Raw genomic sequence first — 18,789 nt, forward strand, 5'->3', positions numbered from 1 at the left:
GCCACTGATTAGGCATCTGTGGTTATTCCATTTTTACTATAAAGTTACTCTTGATACTGCCTCTGCTTATTAAAATTTCAGTAAGATTTTACGGTAGTTTATTGCAGCTGTTGAAAATCTTAAATACTGAAATCTGTAAATTGCAACTTTTCTTGGAGTAATATATAACACTTTAAACATGATAATTCTTGTTCGTAAATATATTGTTAAAGCTCTACCTGAAGAAAACACAAACTAATTAAATACATGTATTATGAACATGCCCGATCTCATCTGATAAAGTTAATTTTTTAAACTGAAATCAGTTAGTAGCCTGGTTTTCTCACACACACCCCTCCCCCATATACATAGTGGTATGCAGAAAGAGAACAAGACAGTAAAAGGTATTAAACATGATTCTGTGAAAATGTTTAATTACTGTATTGTTAGGAGCTAACATTATGAAACCGCAGTGTTAAAGCAACAGGAGCAACACAGTGGAAGTTGTTCGACTTAAGCCAGTAATATTCTCACTCATTAAAATTCCTATATATCTATTTTAGTTCTTCAACATTATCACCATCAGTACACAATTATTTCTAAGCCTGAAGATACATGAATTCTTTAAAGGGAGCTTTCTAACACCCCGAACTTTTTTATTTCATTTATCTCCCATATACTTTTAAAAATTACAAGCAAAAAATGTGGCACAAAGTGTTAATGACCTTTCCATACTTAAAGTAAGACAAATGACATTCTAAAAAGTTTGGTTGTGATAAGACTATGGCTAACCAATCATAACTTCAGAATTCTTGTGTGACATCATTAAGACCGCCCTAGAGCACTTTTTCTCCTACACCTACTTCAATTGTTGCCATAAGTCTGGTAACAGAGTCAGAAAACTTTCCAACTAAACACCGATAAGACTTCATACAACTCACAATACTCTATATTGTAATCATCACAACAGCCAAGGTAAGAAATAGATTTCACTGATTTTGGTAATTCTTGTTTTCTATAATTCAAAATTACTGAACTTTTTCAAGAGTTAATCATGTTTTGTAAATTTCAGTTCCAAGTTAAACAATAAATGTTTGATATGACAAAAACCTTAATTTATAAATAAATGCATATCCGTTCAGTGATTGTAAGACTAAGACTTTGAAATAATAAAGGTCACATCATTTTTGACCTTGGTTATTGGTTTGTCATTTTAATTTGATTTTCATTTTTATTTTGCTTTTCAAAAGCGAATTTTCTGTCAATTAAAATATCTTTCAATTATGTTACCATATTTGGTGGTAATGGAGATTTTATTTCTTCAAGCAAAAACAATGGCTTCATCTCATTATCTGTTAATGTGCTGAGAAATACGGTAGGACTGGGCTTCCAGTTACATCTGTGATACTATCAGCAGTCGTGTGACTGTACAACATGCACACTGCTAGCATAACTATTCCAGTATCATCATTATGAGTCTTTACATAAAGTAAATATTTAATAGAATATTTTTTCACTCTTATAAAGTCCACTCAACTTTTAACAAACACTTCTAAAAATAATTCGAAGATTTAATAAATTCAGTTACTTATATGAAGTCCAACACTGTATCATAAGTAACAAGCTTGGAAATTTTAAAACATCCATCAAAAACACATGTAAAATTCTTTGTAAAGTTAGAGAATACCAATTCGGCACTTTTTAAAAATAAAGACACATTATTTTGGCAGAACATTCCTAAATATCTCATTTGAGTGAATTTGATAAAAGTGTTTATTCTGCTTATTAATGAATAGACTGTTATCAAGTTACTATCCTCCCTGGTTTCTCATTATCCTCTCCTGCATTTAGAAGGGCAGTGATGGGAGAGAAGGAAATTCTTTAAATGCCCAGAAATGAAGATGATACAATAAATTTTATGACTTCTGTTTGAATTCCACTTACTCTTGATGTTATAACAATCCTCAGTTTAATATATGAAATGTGTCTTCATTCTTAAATCTCTGTCAGGACATAGAGGACATTTTCACGTGTATGTCAAAATAAAATTTATCTCTGGAATTCTAGGTTCCTATGACAAAAATTAACTCTATTGCTTTTTTACAGAAAGAACTTTGTAATTCCACAAGCGGCTTTCCTTAAGACATGCAAAAACATTTCTAATTTTTGCCTACCACTGAGGCACTGTAACTGCCTCTCATTATCTTTATATTCATAAAATGTTTTTTTCCTTTGATATCACATAAAAGTCACTTGGTGCAGGTGTTTTATGTATATATTTACACATTTTTTACTCAAATACCTAACAAATTACATTCCCACACTTCAAATGGGATATTCATGAATTCTTTTATGATACCAGAATTTTGTAACATCACATATTGCTCCAAAAAGTTAGATAATTTCTAGAAAGAGCACAAATTCTGTTATAAGTTATCCTTAAATAATGGAATGTATACAGGCTAATAAAAATTACACAGTTACAGTGACAGTTGTTCAAATTTTAAACATAAATACCCTAGTGCCAGACATTATGTTCCAACTAGTTTATCTCTATCATAAGGTGAAATTTAAGTATTGTCTTTGTTTACAAAGACAGGAAGTTTAAAATTAAGTGTAAAAAAAAGTGTCAGATGAAATAAAATGGAAGAAATATGAAAAATGTTTGTGAAAAATTGATTGTTTTAAAAACACGTGAAAGAGCTAAAGTACTTGCTTTACTAAGGGATGTCAGTCACTATCATTTCCTAAAACGCAAATATCAGAATTATTTTAACAGCACTGTAGTGGACATTAAGGAAAATAATATTCCAGAATAAAACTATTTGTTTACATATTTTTATGTATTGTTTCTTAATCTAATTAGTCGGAGACAGAATAGTTGTATAAACAAAATATTTGTATAAACAAAATTTGTATAAAAGAATAAAAATGTTAATGTATTAAATGTATTATGTAATATGTATTAGATTATGTAATATATTACACTTTTAAGTAAAAATTAAATGTAAAGAATAGATTAACTCTCTAAGTTAGACTGTATGTTTATTACCAATCCTAGAAATAAAGAGTCAATTAAAACTTCCTTCTTTATTTCTGAACAATCTTCTAAATGTACTGGTATACACCAAAATTTCATTTGATCCTTTTAACCCCCTATATGTTTGATACTGCATCTCTATTTTATAATTTAGGAAACAGATGCAAAAAGGTGAATTGCAAGGTCACGGAACTAGGAAATGGTGGTGCCTTGGCCAGAGCCAAGATTTCAGAACTCTAAACCACATGCACATCACATCCACTGATCAACATGGCTTAAAAATACATCATGACATTGGCAAAGCAAAATAAACTGAAAGTCCTCAAATAGTTAGTGGTACCCTAAATGCAAAGTTAGAGGACACAAACTTCAATTCAAAACCACTCCATTTCACTTAAAGCTAATTTACGTATGGGGCATTATGTCCTTAATAACCTATATAATATTCTCCTGATCACTTTTAAAGACAGGGATATAAGAAAATTATAGATATCCTTGTTATTAAGCAATAAACCATGGGAGGCAAAACTCAAAATAGCTGCACAGGCTTTAAAAAACAATGTAACATACCACAATCAATGTTTCCTTTTAATTTGTTTCATTCCTAAAATATTCATGACTTTGATCTGTTTAGCCTTGATGCCTAAAATCTAGGTTAACTTCTCAAAACTTTTCACAAAAACCACACTTTTGTACTTTATTCCAGCTCCAATATTAAATCCTTACCTCAATTTCATTTCTGACCTCCTCACATTCTACCATTTAAAATATTCCACCGTATTTATTTTAAAGTGCTTGAACAGAGGAATCTTGCTTTGTTATTTGTTACTATGAAAATGACTTTCCATCTAAACTGTGAATTAACAGTGTCAATCAGAGCAGCTAAGGAACAAAATTAAAGGTTAAAAATCAAGGAAATAATCTTTCTAAATTACAATTACCTAAATCAGATAATACATAGTCTTTTGAACATTTCTAGAAATTGTACTTCAATGTTCTTACCCTACATAATTCTGAAGCATATATTACCAAATAAACATGGTAAAGTGAAGCCTGGGCCTACAGCACCACCCTAGTATACTCACAGTCAACTGAGGACCTCTAGTGATTTTTAAAATGTACTCCACCTTCAGGTCTTTCAAAAAAAAAAAGACCATTTCACTTACATCAGTGGGGGGTTTATATAACTAGCATTCATTTTTCCTTAAAACTTTCCCCCTGCACTCCCTTCCCATATCTCTTCCCCCAGGAGAAGAATCTTAAGTCTCAACTACTACAGGATTAAAAAGAATACTTTAATTGTGAATAAATTAATTTTAACATAAAAACAGATGAGGACAAGCCTACAGACAAAACAGCAACAGCAATGTGACAATTTCAAAGAGAAAATCTCTCTATGCTACTGTTTAATGAATTTTCCTCAAAGCAGAGCTTTACAGCAAGGAAAACATTTCATTATAGAGTCAATTTAGGGGCTGAGAATATATTGATTTTTATGTTTACACAATTCTTTTCATAACCAGGCAGAAGCAGTGAAGCTTCTTTCAAATAGTCAGTGTGGACCAACAAAGTTCTGGAATGTTGCTGCCACAAAGTAACTTGAAACAGAACATCCAAGTTTAACATTAGGCAATCTCAAAAAGAAAATTATTCTACCAAATTGATGCCAACATTGGTAATAAATCTATGATGCCAATATTGGATGCCAATGTTGATAATAAATCTATGATGAACTGGATGCCAACACTGATAATAAATCTATGATGAACTGTCCTGTCTTAATTCAACAAGTCACAAAACATGCATATACAATCACTTCCAGATATCTGTGAAAATGACAGTGATTAGTAAGAAAAAATAAAACCCCAAAATAATCTTAATATAGATAGGTACTGTACACTCAAATCTATAGAGAATTCTAATCTTCTGAACCAATTAAATGGAAAAAATTCTAAAAAGTACCTGTTGGACTGCAGTGTTAGATGAGTATTACTTGAGTTTACTAGGAAAATATATCCCCATTTACTAAAAGAGTAAGCAGTCAAAAATAAAAAAGCAAAATTCTGGATTTCAAAAAGAAGCTCAGGAATTTATGGTTTCAGCACAGAAAGTACCCCCCCAAAACTGAAGTTCAGAAAATTATGCAAAGCACTGAAAGTACTTAAATTATAGGTGAGGATTGCTGCTGCCATTGTTAAGGTTTAATTTCCTAGCAAGACATAAAGCAGACCACCAAATGTTTTCCAAAGTCTACTGAGACTGAGGCTTGTTCTGCACAAGAATGCATCTAATATTACATTAATAGGACTCACTACAAAGTGAGGGCCCTTGTGGAAGCTGATACAGTACCTTACACCCAATTGTTGCCTACCATGGTACTGTCTTAGTTGAAGGATTAAGAGTTCCCTGTGGTTTGTCTCTTTCATTCCTCCATTTCAAAAAACAGAATAGGATCTTGAACTTGACAGCTATACTTCCCAATTTCATTTTTTTTTGAGCAAATGAGGAAAAGTGGACAACGAAAGACTTTATAAATCCTATAAAGAAGAGTATTCTTCTGGGACACCTGAGTGGCTCAGTTGGTTGAGCATCTGCTTTTGGCTCTGGTCATGATCTCAGGGTCCTGGGATCAAGTCCCACATCGGGCTCCCTGCTCAGCGGGGAGCCTGCTTCTCCCTCTGCCTGCCGCTACCCAGCTTGTGCTCTCTCTTTCTCTGACAAATAAATAAATAAATAATTAAAAAAAAAAAAGAATAGTATTCTTCCCATTCCTCCAAAAATAATCATAGATCCCACAGTATACAAAATACTGTGTGGGTACTTTTCTGCCTCTTACATGTAACTCATGTTAACTCAAGAGACAGGAATATGGCATTTCTACAACCAGATCCCTATCAAAGAATCTTTTGCATTTTCAGTATTCTGATTCTACAGGCTGGGTGATGAATTAACTTTTAAAGTATCTTTACTCCTCCTGTCCCACACAACTAATCTATACTTTTCCTTTAAAAGGGAAGGTAGGACTAATTTCTATCTCCATCACTGCTGGTGCAAGATACAAGTTCAAAACCTCCCAATACAATCTATTTATGATTATCCTAAAAGAATGCTCTATTATCATCAGATAAAATGAATATAAAGTGAAACTGCTTTTTTGAGGCTTTCCATCAAATATTATCCTATTAAGAGCTTGCCTCTAAGGAATGGAGGAGAGAAAAAGACTGTAGGAGTTGTAAACTCAGAGTATGTTGTTGAGTGAAGAGAAAAGGATGAACACCTGACCACCACGCCATAAACTATGATGTAGTGAAGGTTATAGACAACTCCAAAGAGAGAATTGTGCCATTCCCACACACAGCTCTTCAATTCTCAACATATGACAGGAAGACCCATCTTATATGGATGAATTCTGGCTTAATTATTATCCCCCAGATTTTGGAAGTTCAGTAGAATCAGGACTCAACACATTCCAGAGTTTGAACTGTAAAATAAACTGGGCCCAATAAATTGAGCATACAGCTAACATTTCAGCATGTAAAGCAGATTTGTTTTTGGTTTTAGCATAAGATTATAAAGTGGCTATAAATCAGTTTAGAATAACAACATATTTCTAAGTTTGACAAGAAACAACACTATTTTTGGTTATTGCCTTTATACTCAATTTGTTTCCAGGAACAAACTATCCTTTTTCAGTAATGGGTTGGCTGTTGATGCAACATGAGATAATCTTTAAAATATATTCATCATACTTTCGTCAGTAGAGAGTTCATCTCCCTAGGGTGTACCTCTTCATATTTCACAAACACCAAATACCCATCTGTATAAAGCCTCCTTCAGGTTAACGTTGTTAATATTAACAACAATTTATCTAAGCTGTAATCCTCTAAGCCTCATTTCCCTCATCTGTAATAGAGACTTGAGAATAATACTGGAGATTATGTGTTCAACTATCAAATTCTGTCATTCTAACTGGTTAATCTGTCAGTCCCAGCACTACCTTTGATCATTAACAATTTTCTAAAACTATTAAAGTAAATCATAAGAGCCACTTGTTCAGCTTCACTGATTTATTCAAATAGTAACAACCATGTACTGAATACTAGAATACAAAATAAATATGTAGAGTTCCTTATATCATGAACTAGAAATCTACCTGAGGACAAGGACATGCGAATCAAAATTATAGCACAGCCTGATAGCTCTCCTGATATAGGTAACACTAAAGCCCCACTGAAAACCAGCAGAGGTGATAACCAATTTTACCTTAATGCGTAATGGAAAGTTTCATTAGGAAGTGATATTCAAACTGGGCCTTAAGGATCAACTGAAGTTTGCCTGGCAAAGAATCAAAGGTAGAGCGGGGGGGGGGGGGGGTGGAGGGCAGACATTCCAGGCAGAGCCAGAACAACATGTGCAAAAGACAGAATCAAAAAAGGCAATGAAGTATTTATGGAAAGGTGACATGTTTCATGTGACTGAAGTCCCACTCATCAAAGTGTCAGGGTAGGGAATGACTCTTGCATATATGCTTCATGATGAACAACTAGCCAGCTTCCTCCTTTTCCATGTTTTTTCTCAAAGTAATTTTTAAAATCAGAACTAGTAGACCATTTAAGTCATGAAACTTCATGAAAATTTAAGTTCTAATAGGAATGACCAATGCTTGTTCTTATTCCTTTCTTAACTCTTCTGTTATACATTCTCACATAAACTAGTCAAATACATAAAAGAATGAATAATAGGGATCTTCCCCACATTTAACCAATAATATAAATTCATTGTATCTATAATAAGCAAACCTAAGCAGAAAAAAACTTAAAGGATGCATTTTCTTAAAGAACAAAATTAAAAAAGGCTTTATTTCTACAGAATTTTATCTGAGGAATTCAAACAAAAGAAATTAAATAAATACTCTCAAGCTGGCATCTACCACGTAGAAGGGGTCTTATAAATTAACAGCCACTTGTGTTGGACAATGAAGAATATATGCTACAGACATACACATGCTAGGGAAACACAGGTTGTTACCAACTCTTTAAGAGAATGAAGTCTGATGTTCTCTCTCCTCACTACAGATCAAAATAGGAAGGAGGCCAGAGTCTCCAGCCGAATGAAAGCCCAGTCTAGTATATAATTCAAACGTAACAGAGCCAAACTGAGGTAGCATTTACCACATGGTGTCTCTGTAAACCTAAATGCCTAGTTCTCACTGATCATGCCTGAGAGACATCTTCACTCTCCCATTCTTTCAGTTCTCCCCTCTGCCTCTTCAACTAGCCTCTCTCAGAAATGGAGCTAACCACTTGAGCTGGGCTTTCATGGAATGTGTAAAGATTAGGGAGAAAATGAAATCTGGAGGCTGGGATAGGTGGTAATATCTTGACCAACAATGATATATCAACAAATGTTAACACCCATTATCTCCGGGCAATTAATTATGGGCTTTTTTAAAAATTCCATTTCTAATTTTTATTTCAAAATTTATATAGAAATATCTTAATTGACAACAAAATATCCCTAAATCTTAGTAACTATTATCTCTAGATGCTTAATTTACAGTTAATTTCTAATCTCTAATTTTTCTATAATAATGCATTGTTTTATTTTTGTTTCACTCATTAGGCAGAATAACTTACGAAACCTCTGAAAGAAAGCAAATGAAAACCACTGCTCTTGAGTACAGGTCATTTCTAAATAGGAACTGTCTGTGATACACAGTGAGATAATAATTTTTTAAAGACTGATTTTAGAGAGAGGAAGAGAGAATGTGCGCGTGCATGTGCACAGAGGGAGGGGCAGAGGGAGAGAGAAACTTAAGCAGACTCTGTGCTGAGCGTGGAGCCTGATGGGGGGGCTGGATCTTAGGACCCTGAGGATCACAACCTGAGCCGAAACCAAGAGTAGGATGCTTAACAGACTACACCCCTGAGGTGCCCCAAGATAATGGTAATTTTATTACTATGCTTTCTGGGCCTGATAGTCTTCAGTACTTAATATCCAGTCTTGTTAAAATGTTACTCAAAATAGCATATTCTACAAAGCTATAAAATCATAAAAAGGAATGACAAACATTTGAATCGATAGTTCTGGTAAAATACTTCTCATTTAACTTTTATTTTGTACTAAAATCAACATCTGGAAAATAATTTCTTACATGTATTTGTTTTTATGAGATTTTCTCTGAAGTTATTAATACACTAATGTTCACAAGAATTATGCTCTCACAGAAATAGTCGTTATGAAACTATGAGAGAACTTTTGTTCAAAGGAATAGTCCAAAATGAGCTGCACCCTAAACCAAACTATATTCTAGTCATTTTGAGAGCAGGAGGCAAAGACTGAAGTTCTTACACTCCAAACACAAGACAAAGAAAGACATCACAGTGATCCTCATGAAAAAAGACTACAGAGAAATGTATTTGATGTCATAAATACAAATAATATTGAGGAAGATGAATTAATACAAAATTGAGTTTTTTACCTGTTCAGAGAATAGGTTACACACATGATCCTAATCCATTTGCTATTTTTACATTCCAGGCTATCCAAAAGAAGAGAGTGACTGAGCTCACATTTGACTGTCAGCTTTTTACCTTTCTCTTCACCACTTAAAACTTGAGACTTCCTGCTTTTCTGGGGTCATGGAGAAAGTCCAATACCTCACTCGCTCTGCTATAAGAAGAGCTTCAACCATTGAAATGCCTCAACAGGCACGTCAAAATCTCCAGAACCTATTTATAAATTTCTGTCTCATTTTAATATGTCTCTTGTTGATCTGCATCATTGTGATGCTTCTCTGAAGTTCTGCTGCAATCTCCAGTGATGCAACTTGTCACCATCAGCTTAAAATCTGTCATCCCATGAAGAAGGGAAAAAAATACTACATAACAGACCACTTCCTAAGTAGAAGAATTTCTTTGTGAAAAGGTCAAGATTCAGGACAAAACTAATTGTTAGCAAATATATTCATCTGCGGGATCTTGTAAACATGAAAAGAGCTTTATTTTCAAAAATTAACTTCAAAATGACTGTTAAGTGTGCATAATGTAATTTGAATTCAGACACTTACAGAGCTTGTAAGTTTCTGTCCCAAATCTTTTCTGAGGATGAAGTAGGGTTTAGTTTTGAAACTGCACTGCTAACCAGTTCACTTCACATATAAAGCATTAGCTTCACTATCTGGGGTAAATATAATTTACATTGTACTGTAAAAACCTCTGTGATGTTTATTAAATATTTTTCAGGTCTTCACCAAGTACCAAAATAATCATTCAAATGAACAGTCATCATTTGAAATAGCCTACTGTTTCCTCACATCTGTTATCTTTATTATAATTTCAGAACTCTTTGTAGTAACTCACATAACCTACATTTTAAAATAGAAATTGTATTCTTTCTCTGTACTACACTAACATTTTTTTAAAGTTTAAGAGAATCAAGTAAGAAAAAGTAAGGCCATACTCTTACATAAATAAAACTTCTCGTAACTAATTTTTTCAAAGAATTACAGAATGCTAGTATATGAAGGCAAACCATAAATCTGTTCTCTGTAGAAATACTGATTAATTTAACAGCTGACAGTATGATTAGCCATAATTACTAATACAGTAATAGAACAGAGTCTAACCTAACTTAAAGCGCTGTGGTTGATCATCTAAGTACGTAACCTACCACACTATGTCTTTGAAATCATGAAATCTTAAGACTTTAGAATGATTTTATAGATTGTCTTCTATTCTTAACCTCATCCTCAATATAGGCAAGGAGAAGAATTTCAAAAATAATAAAAGGAAAATATGTCCTTTCAAGCATAAAAAAATAAAATTTGGGGCTCCCCAAAATTAATTATTTGATCACATTTTGACAAGAACTTTTTGTCCTATGGTTTATAACAGGACATAGTTATTTTCCTTAATCTGTCAACCAAATGGTCAATACCTACTTGGTAGGCCATTCTACCATGCTAAATTATAAATCCAGCAAAGTTAATCTACAATTATTTTCTTGCTGAATATATTTTCAACTTCCCCTCTGATCACTTAAAAGTATCTTCCAACTCATAATAGAAGTGAAACTTGGTACTGGAAAAGACATTCACCAAAATTTGTTAATTTAACTTGATTCAGTTTAGAATTAGGCCTAAAGTGGTTTATACCTATACTGCATAATCCAATAATTTTAACTTCAATTCAAGACCTATTACTAATATAGCAGTTACTAAAAGAGTAGAGGACACATAATTTACTGTATGGTTTGCTAAAATGTGGTTACTAAAAGATTTTGAAAAGTCAGTGCTGATCTTGGTTTACAGAACAAGTGCGGCTAACAGATTAGTAAAGGAGACAGTGCTTTAAATTTTTTCTGGGTACCTGACAGGTACTGGAGATGGGGGGGGATAGTTTTGATTCACTGATATTTGAGGAACAGAGGAAAAAGGATCTCATCAACTGACAGGGAGATTTCAGCAAAGCCTCATCTCTGGGTTGGAGATCCCGAATATCAACTAAAAAGCTTATAAATAATAAGCAATACATTCACATCACTGGTCTCAGTAATTACTTGTGAAAAAAGTACCAAGTTCTACAATTCGACGCACTGATGTTAGTAAGTGGGAAACCTGAAATGCTAAATTCTGTTCCTTTCATTGTATTGTTCATTATTACAATATCAACATCAAACTATAAAATGTGAAGTTATGGGGTATTTCCCTAAGTAAAACAGAAATAAGTTTTTTTGTTTTTTCATGCTGACTTTAATAGAAATTAAAACCTTTTTCTTGAGGATTACAGAATATTGTAACTCAGATTATAATGTAGAACAAAAACCTATTCTTTAAATGGAATTTATTTATTCTGTTGATCATGATATGTAAAGAGTAAGATAAAATAAAACAATGTATTTAAAATTTTTAAATACCAAATGTTCTTTCTACTGTACAATAAATTTTAATCTTAATTTACAGAGTACTAAAAATGAACTAATTTTTAAATGTTCAATGTTGCCATTTATATTTAAGTTGGTTCAAAATGTTTATTTAATGCAAATCACCTATATTAAAAAGAACCTTCTTGAACTCAGTGAAATTGCTCTTTAATACAACTCATGATTGATATGGCCATAAAACATCCTTAGAAGCAGTTTTGCATTTGTAGATTGTTTTCAATGACTTTTCTCAAAAGATCAATTATTTCCTCATACAGACACAAGAGGGCAGACCTACATAAAATAATGAATTTTCTACTATTTAGATTTTATTTCTCCTTTGATTATTTTCTGATCTTCTGGCAAAGTGAGAAAATGCTAAGTTTTTAAAAAAATTTGCTCTTCTGCTAAGTAACAGCACAACTTTAAGATGTATAAAGTTATATGCTGATATTATGTAGAAAATAAGGTTAAAAAAAGTCAAACACATTACTAATTTATTAAAGCATGTATACAAAAACCAATTATATGCTTTTTAGCTACTGAGTGAATGTGTCATGTCACATCCTATCTATTTAGAGTGCCATAGGGTTCATATTTTTCAGTTCAGTTATATCTTCTTAAACAGTAAAAAAAATATACAAAAATAAGAAAAATAAGAAAACTGTTTCTTTTCAGGTATGCAATACATAAAACACTCTCATGTTAAAAATAAAACTTTATCATTCTTTTATCATGTTAAACAAAAACCAAGTCATTTAAGTCATTTTATCAAAATTTTATTTACATTTTTGATTTATATAAATTTTTCAGCAAAATATGCTGAAATCATTAGGTGTCAATATTTTGGCTGATCAAGCCCCGTCATGATTTAAATGGGGTTTTTATGATTTAAATGATTTAAATTTTATCTTCCTCTTTTTAAAATGATTGCAACACAGAACTTAGCAACATCCTAAGGAATGTAAGAGAAAAGAAGATAAACTTCATCAATAAACAGACCATTTCTTCACTACTGCCCGAGAGATGCATTGTGAGCTTACAGGAATCCAAGGATACTGCTGTGTGTAGAGGTATACATCTTCCATTCCCTTCCCCTGTTCCCCCACCCCCCAGGAAAGAAAGAAAAGAGGGACATGGTAAGGGATACATTCTTTCCAAAGAGAAGACAAGGCTCTGTTGTTTGTCTTCCTCTTCTGTCATAGTCCTTGTAGGGTCAGAGAGTTTTTGGGGAGGGTGGGAGGAGAGGGGTGACATAGAACAGAGGAAAGACCCAAAGACAGTTTGCACATGGAGGTCTATATTCTAACCACCTGAAGGCATAGATGGCCTCTCTTCATTCACAAAGGAAAATATTTCAGAGTACTACACTACCTGCATTCTAGCTGAGTTAGTAGGAAATCATGGGAATCAAGGAACAGCATGAGCATGACACTGTGAGGCTGACTCAATGATTATTCCTAAGAAGAGCAAAACTTCCACATTACAATATTAACCTTTGGAGGGAGAAAAGCAGGGAAAGAACTGTGCAGATCAAATGAGATAAAACACTTCCGAGAGCTACAAAGTTCTATATAAATCTATGGTGGTGTTAGATTGTGACTCTGCCAATTTCCTTTCCTTGGTTGTAAAAAGAGAGGTTTCTTTTATGGTGAGAGTTTAGGAGTTGTGCTTGAAAATCATACACATATCTCACAATTTATCAGATGGGCTGATCCTTATTATGGCTCTTCCCTTTATGGAAATTAGACTAAAAGGAAGTCAATTCTTTAAAGTCTTTTAAGAAACAACCAAGATGGGGACACCTGGGTGGCTCAATCGGTTAAACGTCTGCCTTCGGCTCGGGTTGTGATCCCAGGGTCCTGGGATCAAGCCCTGCATCGGGCTCCCTGCTCAGCAAAGGGCCTGCTTCTCCCTCTCCCTGCCACTCTGCCTACTTGTGCTCTTTCTCTGTCAAATAAATAAAATCTTTAAAAAAAAGAAAGAAACAACCAAGATCAGAACTTTTTTTTTTTTTTTTAAAGATTTTATTGTTTTGAGAGAGAGAGAATGAGAGACAGAGAGCACAAGAGGGAAGAGGGTCAGAGGGAGAAGCAGGCTCCCCCCTGAGCAGGGAGCCCGATATGGGACTCAATCCCGGGACTCCAGGATCATGACCGGAGCCGAAGGCAGTCGCTTAACCAACTGAGCCACCCAGGCACCCAAGATCAGAACTTTTATAATAAAGACAAAACTTGGAGGCTCCAAGGAGAAGGTATTTAAGAACTGTTTTCTGTAATAGTACAAGAAGGGAATGAGAAGAGAATGGACCATTAAAACTTAGACATGAGGAGTCTAAGTTTTCTTTACCTGGTTTCATCTTTCCTCTACAACACTTAGGAGCACTACAAAGAGACCATCCCAAATACGGTTCATCAAAAAGTAGGACATCCCAGGGTGTGTGCAAATGTCCTCTAGTAGCCTTCTTCCTCTACCATGTACTAGGGAGAAGATTTAAAAATAAGTTTGGCTCTACAGTGCACCTCCAAGCTTCCTATTCTCTTTGCATTGTTCCAAGGTTGGGACAAACTTCAAAGCAGAGCATTTTCTAAGCAGAATGAAAGTCGTAAATTAGTACTTATTCCTTTAAATTCACTCAATTTTCTCAGTTACCTTTCTATCACACCTTCAGGTTGGAATAGTATTACTCAGCACCCCATGGACAACTACAATTCTGTGCAAAAATACCAACTGGAGAAATAATCTGATCCCTGGTCTCATATAATCACAAAGCATTTGAGAACTAAAATAGAATAGTATTTTAAAAATTAGGTTTCTGGGGTGCCTGGGTGGCTCAGTTGGTTAGGCGTCTGCCTTCAGCTCAGGTCATGATCCCAGGGTCCTGGGATTGAGTCCTGCATCAAGCTCCCTGCTCAGCAGGGAGTCTGTTTCTCCTTTTCACTCTCCCTCTACGCTCTCTCTCTCTCTCTCTCAGATAAATAAAATCTTTAAAAAAATAATTATAAAAATTAGGTTTCCTATCTTTCAATCACTTGAACTGAAAAATCAGAAATCTGGTTAAATTGCTCTTTTCTGATTTGTAATTCAAACATCATAACAATGTTTCTTATTGGTTATGTGGTTTTTATACATAATCAAGATTGTTTAGTACTGTGTCCAAACAAGAATAAGGAAGGCACATGGGATGTGTTAAGGATTCCCCTGTAAATGTAGCACATTCAGGTGTGTGTATGTTTTGGGACTCAGATTTGTGAGGTTTCTAGGTAAGTGATCTCCTTATCCTTTAACAGGATATATTCCTTTAATCTTTAATATTTTTTATTAGTAGCAGTAATAAATAGTAATTTTAAGTGTTTTTTTAAAGGGAAATTTTACAATTTCTAATAGAATTAATGAGTTTCAGAAAATTCTGGTAATAAAAAATGGAAGACAGGATTTACAAAAAAATTCTATAGATAATTGCTTTTCCACTTAAAATGAGCTGTGGAAATTATCCTGGAATAGAAAACATTTCCAAATCAAGAAATGTACACATTTACACGTTACTTTAGGGGATACACACCACTTTTATTTACATGTGATATTTTATAAAGTGCTTTCCTCAAACTGATTAATAAATTTTTTTTAAGATTTTATTTATTTGACAGAGAGAGGGCGAGCACACAAAAAGGGGGAGTGGCAGGCAGAGGGAGAGGGAGAAGCAGCCTCCCCACTGAGCAGGGAGCCCAACGTGGGGCTTGATCCCAGGACCCTGAGATCATGACCTGAGCTGAAGGCAGACGCTTAACCGACTGAGCCACCCAGGCACCCCCTGACTCAACTTAATCTTTTTAAAATAAGTACATCTCTGCTTATAAACCTAAATACATTTCAAACACCACCTGACTTTAGTTCCACCTACTCATTTCATAGATGAAGAAATGAGAAGACATGCAGATGGCCAGCAGACACATGGAAAGGTGCTCAACATCACTATCAGAGAAATGCAAATCAAAACCACAATGAGCTATCACCTCACACCTGTTAGAATGGTCATTAGCAAAAAGACAAGAGATAACAAGTATTGGCAAGGATGTGGAGAAAAGACAACCCTTGTGTATTGTAGATGGGAATGTAAATTGGTGCAGCCACTATGCAAAACAGTATGAGGCGTTCCTCAAAAAATTAAAAATAGTACTACCATAGGATCCAGCAGTTCCCCTTCTGGATATTTATCTGAAAGAAATGAAAACACTAACCCAAAAAGATATATGCACTCCTATGTCCACTGGAGCACTATTTACAATAGTCAGGACATGAAAGCAACCTAAGTGCCCACTGATAAATGAGTGAACAAATAAAATGCGGTATATATACAATGGAATATTATTCAGTTGTTACAAAATGAAATCTTGCCATTTGTGACAACATGAATATACCCTGAGGGCATTATAAGTGAAAGAAGTCAAAGACAAATACTGTATCATTTCATTTATATGTAGAATCTTAAAAGAAAGAAAAACATCACAGGGAACTGATGGGTGGTTGCCAGGGGCTGGGGGTGGGCAAAATGGGTGAAGTCAAAAGATACTAACTTCCAAGTTATGAGGATGTACCATACAGCATGATGACTATAGTTGATAATACTGCACCATATATTTGAAAGTTGCTAAGAGACAAAATTTTACAAGTTATAACAAGGAAAAAAAAATTGAAACTGTATGGTGATGGACATTAGCCAGACCAGACTTAGACTTATTGTGGTGATCATTTCACAAAACATATATATATCAAGTCATTATGTTGTAGAACTGGAACTAATATAATGTTATCTGTTAATTATATATCAATAAAAAAAAGAATAGAAAAAGAAACTGAGGCCCAGATAGAAAATCATCTAGGTTCTGAATCTGATAGAAACAGAAACAAAATCCAAGCCCCCATACTCCCAAATTAATGTTCTATTATACCATGCCAGTTCCTTTGTTTCACATTTCCTTAAATTGAATATGTGTTGCTTTATTTTTATGCTCACTTAACAAAATGAGAAGGAAAGTAAAGACTAAGTTAGGTACAAGATTTTAAGTTTTTCATGTTAATCAGCCTCAAATATTTTTTAACTTCAGTTTATCAAAACAGTACTTTGCGAGTTTATACCCTTTATGCTTAGTAACTTGCAGGAAAAAGGAAAAGTGAAACAAACTGCGCCTACGGACATGGACACACTGTCCTATATTCGTGTGCTACTGTACTCCTAACATCCACTGGAGGGAAGCAAACACTAGACTTTGAGCCTTACCTGCACTGGTGTTTCATTTTCTTGTCGAAACTCTTCAATTTGCTGCTGTTGCCAAGGAGCTAAACTGTAAGAGTCCTCTGTAGTTCTACTTTCCAAAGGGTTTGTCCGCAACTGCTCCGTAAGCCACATCTGCGTCCTCACAGAAGGCTGAATGGGAACTCCACCTACTGCCTGTTGACCCAGCAATAAATATTTCGGAGGTTCAAAGGCCTCTGCACTTGTCACAATGGGCTTGCTTTCAGGTAAGGCACTGTATGTCATGTCTAAGGTCGGTCTCCTAAGAGTGGAGGAAGAAGCTCTAAAGTCCTCTCTGCTACAGCTCTCGAATTTATATTTGCAGTCCAGAGTTGATGATCGTTTTTTATTTATTTCCTTGTCCTCTAGCTTAAGCATCTCCATACTATCATGTAAGCAGCTAGGCCCAATTGTTCTTAGTTGCGATGTTAAAACCTTGGCTCTCCCTGTCTTTTCCAAACCACTCCTTGACTCATCAGCATGTACGATGCCACCCTGGCCACAGTTATCCGGGGCAGTGAGTTTGGATAAAGATGACCATTTCCGGAGAGGCCGGAAGTCCTTCATGTCTAGTGAAGAGTCCTGCTCTCCCCTACTATGGTTTCCCAATGTTTGCATGAGGCTCGTACTCCATTTTGAGCCTTCTGATGTCAATGATTCCCTATGTTTGGAAACTGAAGCACTGGAGTTAGACGGCATGACATGGGCAGTAGGAAGAGTAACCAATGATCGACTAGGCTTAAAAGATAATGTGCCACTTGAAGTTGAATGATCTGGAAAGAGAAAAGAATGTCAAATTAGTTATAATTAACAGGAAAAAAAAGTCTCCTAATTGCAAAATGCCAAAACAAATATCCGAATATCGTTTCCAAGCACAAGGTTTTCAGAGACACTTCATCAAAATGAGGTTATTATGATGTTTATCTGAAACAAACCAAACATATTTTCAAATATTATTTTCTAAAAATGAATAATGGAATATATGCCCATTTACTATCTACTTACAGATAAGTGACTAGAAAACAGGTTTACAGTCACTCTATTTAACCTAATTATTGTTACTTTTTTAAAAAGAAAAATCCATCTCCCCATTGAGAGGTCTTATTCATCATCCAGCACTGAAGCCTCAGAAATAACTCTACTAGAAAATGGGTATTTTTCACAGTCTTTCCTAAACTGTGGAAATCTATGCCATACTCAAACATTTTAGCACCTTCCCAAACTCTAATTCAAATCAGAAATATGGGTAAAGGAGATCCTACAATAATGGAATATAATTAGAAAGCACTCTAGCAATATACTTATGGATACAGAGTAGTTCCTCCATTCCCAGTCTCCCTTAAATGGCATCATCAATGGTACGTTTCCCAAACTAGAACTCCTGTAGTCTACTTAGACTGCTACCTTTCTCTGCAGTCACTAAATCCCCAAGTTGTAAAAGCCCTCACTTCCAAAATGATGACACAGCTATTGCCTTAGGTCAAGCCTTTACATATCATTCTTCTACACACAGTAACAGTTTTAGTAGGCTCCATGGAACCCAAAGCACAAATAA

At 34.5% G+C, this 18,789-nt stretch overlaps 2 protein-coding genes across 6 annotated transcripts in view; one reads left to right on the forward strand and one right to left on the reverse strand.

Moving 5' to 3' along the window:
* CEP85L (centrosomal protein 85 like) overlaps positions 1 to 18,789 on the reverse strand; it is a 218,189-nt gene that overhangs the window by 90,865 nt on the left and 108,535 nt on the right. For all 5 annotated transcript variants that reach the window (XM_073893851.1, XM_073893849.1, XM_025864817.2 and 2 more), the window contains one exon: positions 17,220 to 18,007. In XM_073893851.1, coding sequence (XP_073749952.1) covers positions 17,220 to 17,933 — 714 coding nt within the window. In that variant the 5' untranslated portion in view covers positions 17,934 to 18,007. The remainder of the gene's footprint in view (positions 1 to 17,219; positions 18,008 to 18,789) is intronic.
* PLN (phospholamban) lies at positions 838 to 11,932 on the forward strand. The gene is made up of 2 exons (XM_025864853.2): positions 838 to 954; positions 9,560 to 11,932. The coding sequence occupies exon 2, from the start codon at positions 9,661 to 9,663 to the stop codon at positions 9,817 to 9,819; it is 159 nt and encodes a 52-aa protein (XP_025720638.1). The 5' UTR covers positions 838 to 954; positions 9,560 to 9,660; the 3' UTR covers positions 9,820 to 11,932.

This window comes from Callorhinus ursinus, unplaced genomic scaffold (genome assembly GCF_003265705.2).
Source record: "Callorhinus ursinus isolate GAN/ISIS: 27379988/994484 unplaced genomic scaffold, GSC_fseal_2.0 scaffold6, whole genome shotgun sequence".
In the NCBI taxonomy this organism is placed as follows: domain Eukaryota; kingdom Metazoa; phylum Chordata; class Mammalia; order Carnivora; family Otariidae; genus Callorhinus; species Callorhinus ursinus.

Excerpts from the sequence above, each read along its gene's own strand:
- PLN (XM_025864853.2), top strand. The coding sequence starts at position 9,661 with ATGGAGAAAGTCCAATACCTCACTCGCTCTGCTATAAGAAGAGCTTCA.